General features: G+C 44.6%; 1 protein-coding gene across 1 annotated transcript; it reads right to left on the minus strand.

Annotated features, from left to right (window-relative positions):
- Positions 1–207: 207 nt before the first annotated feature.
- LOC137935543 (uncharacterized protein At4g22758-like) lies at positions 208–1377 on the minus strand. The gene is made up of 2 exons (XM_068780196.1): positions 886–1377; positions 208–550 (listed from the first exon to the last, which is right to left on the minus strand). The coding sequence occupies exons 1-2, from the start codon at positions 1268–1270 to the stop codon at positions 423–425; spliced, it is 513 nt and encodes a 170-aa protein (XP_068636297.1). The 5' UTR covers positions 1271–1377; the 3' UTR covers positions 208–422.
- Between the last annotated feature and the right edge of the window lie 3407 nt (positions 1378–4784).

The raw sequence follows: 4784 nt of genomic DNA on the forward strand, positions 1-4784 counted from the left end.
CGCCAATAACAAAATATTACTGAATTACCAGTTAAGTCGGAGCTCATGACTCGGTGCTTCTTTTGTATTAGACTAGAGCCGAACCTAACACTGCCCGTGGACGGCACAAGGCAACAGCCGAGCGACACGCGCAGTGCCCACAAATTCAAAACCGACGACTCTGTGATATAGACGAGATTCAACTATTTTTATTTCAACTCACAACCTCTTTCTTTGAACTGAAATCATGCCCCAGAATCTTTTCTTAATCATTTTAATTAATGGATTAAAGAAGGACCCTCTCTAGTCCAAAATCCATTTTCTTCCCGTCAAAGGAAGTACAATAAATGGCGCATTTAAAGTCTACACCTAGCCGCTCACAGGTCTGACAGGTGCTTGTGGCCTCTCTCATCTTCATTTGGCGCATGAACAACCGAACAGAGTTACAGAACAGGACCTTTTGACGCCTTCGTTGCTTGATTGGACCACGTGTTCACTTCATTCTGAGGCTTCGAACAGAGAAAAAAATTGCGAGAGCCAAGGTTTCCTAACTTCGCGGTGGTATCCAGACCTGTAGTGCCGCCACCAAAGATTAAACTATTATTTTTCCTTCCAAATAAACGAAAAGCTGCACACAGCGGAAATAACCGTTTCGTCGCTAAAACAACCACCAGGAACTTGTAGAAAACAAATTCGAGATGATGGAAAGTAAGTTTCAATAACCAAAAGAACAGTAGAAGAGGATCGAAAGACGAAATCTCTGCTGATTTTTTGCACTTTGTCGTCTTCATCTACTGAAGCAAAGAATCATGAATGGTTTGTTCCTTTATCGCACGTATCTTGCAGTATCAAGAAAACAAAACCAAAAAGAATGAAACAATACATAATTAGAGGCGGACAACTTACTATCTAAGCTAAACTGCGAGTAATGGAGCTCATAGGCGAGAGGATCAATTTCCGTCAACAACGCTCTCCGTCCTTCTCTCACGTACGTCTCGACGGCAGCTTTGATCAGATCCGAAACAGTGCTTTCCGCCGATATGACGACTTGTACCGGTCCGGGACTCCGTTGAATTGTCACGTTCAAAAGAAGCTTCGTCAGTCTCTGGTTTCCACTCTCCGGCAACTTCGCAGTCCCGGAACTGGCGACGAGAGTGTTAACAAGCTTGGAGTGGCTTCCGGGGAGCGGAATCTGCGGCGGTCGTTCGGAGACCACCGGTTTTCTGTCGTAGTACGAGACGGACTTCCGGCCGTCTCCAGCACTTTCCCGGCCGGTCGTCTGTGGCAACATCGTCACGGTGGATAGGTAAGCTTTACACTTTAACTACCAGGCTATCAGCGCAGACAGTCGGAGATTTTCTCAGGCAAGGGTTAAATTTGAATGGGAGGAGGATTCGATCTAAAGAGGAAAACGAGAGAGAGGCAGAGGTACACAGAAACGAGGTTATGAGAGATTCAAGACCATGGCGGACAAACGCGAGAAAGTTCGAGGAAGGAGGTACGCGTGGAAAGTAACCCTAAAGATCTCCTAAATTACGGAAGATCTTTTGTCCCTTGGAGATTCTACATTAAATGACGTCATTACCCTCTGATTTTTCTTGATTCGTTAAGGTAGGCAGATGTCAGATGAGGGCAAGGCCAACGTTTGCCGACAGGAGTGGCATTGTGGAAATTAAAGACAAATACAAGGCTAAGATAGTGCTTAACTGGGCGTTTATTCTTTACCGTCGTCTCACAAACTGCGACGCGGTAACGCAAGCCCATTTACCAAAAGAATGTTAATTCATTATTGCTCCTTTTCGTGTCCCCTCGACGTGTCGCCGCATCTGAAGTCTTAACTCCAAAAAAGCAACGGCTACGTCACTGGGTTAACCGAAGAAGAAAAGCGAGCGAGCTGAATTGAGTGGGTCCACCAGGCTCTCTAAATAAAAGAATCGGGAATCTTTTCTCCTACTCAACGAGGTCCAAGTTGGGCTCTCCGGTTTCCGTTGGACGTACGTTGTTAGATCCACGTAGCGCGTAGTGTTTCTTTGTTTACAGAGATTGAAGGTACGAAGTATCGAAGTAAAAGAGGAGGATGTGGTTACGGGCACAGGGGAGGAAGTAAAAGTAAATGCCTGTGACTTCTGGGGACCGGCGAAGAAGAGTGTGTCAGATTTCAAAGAAACTCCTCTTTTCTGGAAGCGTTAACCTTAGATTCTTAGTCCAACGTGTTTTTTTGACTTTTTGGTCTCATCTCCTGCTGGTGCTGCTGCTGCGCATCGGGTAACATGTATTTGTGACCTGTGTTAGTCGTTGTTAAAGTCTGAAACACTCCTGAGGGAGAAGCGTGTGGGTGTGAATATGTTTTTACATTTGGTCCCATATTGCTAAAACCAATAGAGACTTTGAGGTTTAAATACATTATTTCCTGCTCATTTGTAAATGTGTATGAGATGTGTATACATGTGTGCTTTTTGACTAGATAAATACTCTCTTTTATAAAAATGATTGACTGAAACCAGAGCCTTTCAATGGAAAGAACTTTGTTAGATGGCATAAGAGAATAGAGTACTAGTTGATAATATTGAAGTTGTTTTATGTTATTATGAATGATAGATTGATGGTAATTCATAAGATCATGAACTAGGAAGATCAACAATGAAACACAAATATGAGAAAAATGATTATTTATGTTGTGGTTTGATCCTCGGTTCTTTCAATAACTTGTATGACATTTACTTAGATGCCAAAACTAGTAAAGGGTTGTAAAAAACCTTAGACACAAAGTAGGTGCAAGAAACATAATTAGAATATAAGTTTTTATTATGAGAATATTTAACTTTTACGATCGTGATGAAAAATAGGTTAATAATCAAGTATGTTAGATTTAAAATATCATGGTTAAGATTATCCGGAAGAGTCCCACTAGATAATAGAATTCAAGCATCGACTCTAATTAGAAAAACTAAAACTCCCACCTTCATGGTCAAATTTTAAAGTCTAGATAAAACATAAGAGAGAACTTCCCTCACTATACAAACTTTTAGTTTCAATCCACATTGAAGAGAAGTGTGGAAATAACACATAAAATATTTTGGGAGATGGTTTGAAAGTAAGAAACTCTTTAGCAAGCCTAACCAAACGATTCAAAAGGAAGAAAACAAGAGAGTATGTTGCATCTGCAATGAATCGAGCGGGAACACAATGGGTTATTCTATATCCCAAGAAAGATGGATTGCTATGGGTAAGGAATTGGAGGAAATACGAGCACGGTTAGATGCTTCCATTGAGCGTTATGGAAAGGAGAAACTCGTTGTTGCAGCAAAATAGGTCATACGACCTCAATTCGCTATCTCGGATGGGCAGAACGGCCTATGGCCGAAAAAATCAAAAATTTCGTCTCGAGAGGCGGACGCAGAAAATCAACAGAAATCAGTCCTCCCCTGCTCACGGCAAGCCAAGCAGGCAGCCATAGTCGGTTACGCACGGAAGGGAAAAAAAAATTTCGTTCCGCATGGGAGTGGAAAAATTTCCCGTCGGTCATCAAGGGGAAAATTTTCCCGTCGGTAATCAAGGGTGGGGGTTCCACCTCCCAAAACCCCTCCCCACGGCCAGCCCGGTGTCTTCCGGCCATTCTTCCGACAGGGGTATGTTTCCGAGAGCCCTCGGTCTCGGAAAATTACCAGGCGGCGACGCCCAAAACGGCTGCTCTTCACCACCGGACACGAAGGCGACTCCGTCGGCGCCGTCATACACAACTCCGGTGGGATTCGACTTCCGGCCACCACCTCCCACACTCAATCCACCTCTCGGCAGAACAGAGCCCTGTTCGGAGCCGTGTGGACGGAAGACGACCGTCGCCCGCCTTCGTCGGCGCCCTGAGGGAAGGAGCAGTTGTCGACAAGGTTTCGGCACTTACCGACGGCCGCTATTTTCGGGATCGGCAGGAGGATAACGCCGGATTTTGATTTCCGAAGAAGCGTCGACGACATTTCCGCCGAAGGAGAGGAGGAAGGAGATGGTTCAATTCAAATTTTCCTAAGTTAGGAAAATTTCATCAACGCACGAAGCTGAGTGTTAAGCACCTAGCCAATACTACCCAAAAGACCGGCCTGTTAGGAGCGGAAGACATAGGTACTTAACCCAGGACCATAACATCACACCCCGCCCGCCCGAGCCGACGACCACGGTGGCATTAACACAGCAACGCGACCGGGTCAGGGGTCACGCCAGGGGCTTGCGGTCCACCTGCGCACGCGGCCGCTGGGATTCGAAGTCAGGACGTAGCGCCTGCTCTGATACCAAATGTTAAGCACCTAGCCAATACTACCCAAAAGACCGGCCTGTTAGGAGCGGAAGACATAGGTACTTAACCCAGGCCCATAACAGTCATTTTGCCAAGTATTGTAGACACAAAAAAAGTAAAATCAAGGGGCAAGTGATGGTGCAACTCCTCAACGAACATGATAATTGAGACTAACTCTATTAAACCCAATGATAGGTTAGTAACATCTATAGTAGAGTTAAACTTGACATACCATCCGCTCCCTTGGTGGATTGACGCAAGAACAATCATCCATATTTGTTATGACATTTCCTATTTTTCTTCTTACCAAGAGGTCAAACGCATGAGCAACTCCAATCATTATAGTAAATATAGATTTCTATCAACGAAATAATTCGTCAAAGTCATAATTTAGATAAAGGAACCTCTTGTTAAGTTGCGGAGCCTAATTAACGCCTTACTCTTAGTTGGTCGCGGATCGACCTTCGTAGTAAGGTCGTCGTGGGGGTTGGAATGGGGTTGAGAAGCCCCCCATCCG

The sequence above is a fragment of the Aristolochia californica genome, unplaced genomic scaffold (genome assembly GCF_029961685.1).
Source record: "Aristolochia californica isolate CCGP_79_NKW_82.1479 unplaced genomic scaffold, dmAriCali1.0.hap1 SCAF_6, whole genome shotgun sequence".
Classification (NCBI taxonomy): Eukaryota; Viridiplantae; Streptophyta; class Magnoliopsida; order Piperales; family Aristolochiaceae; genus Aristolochia; species Aristolochia californica.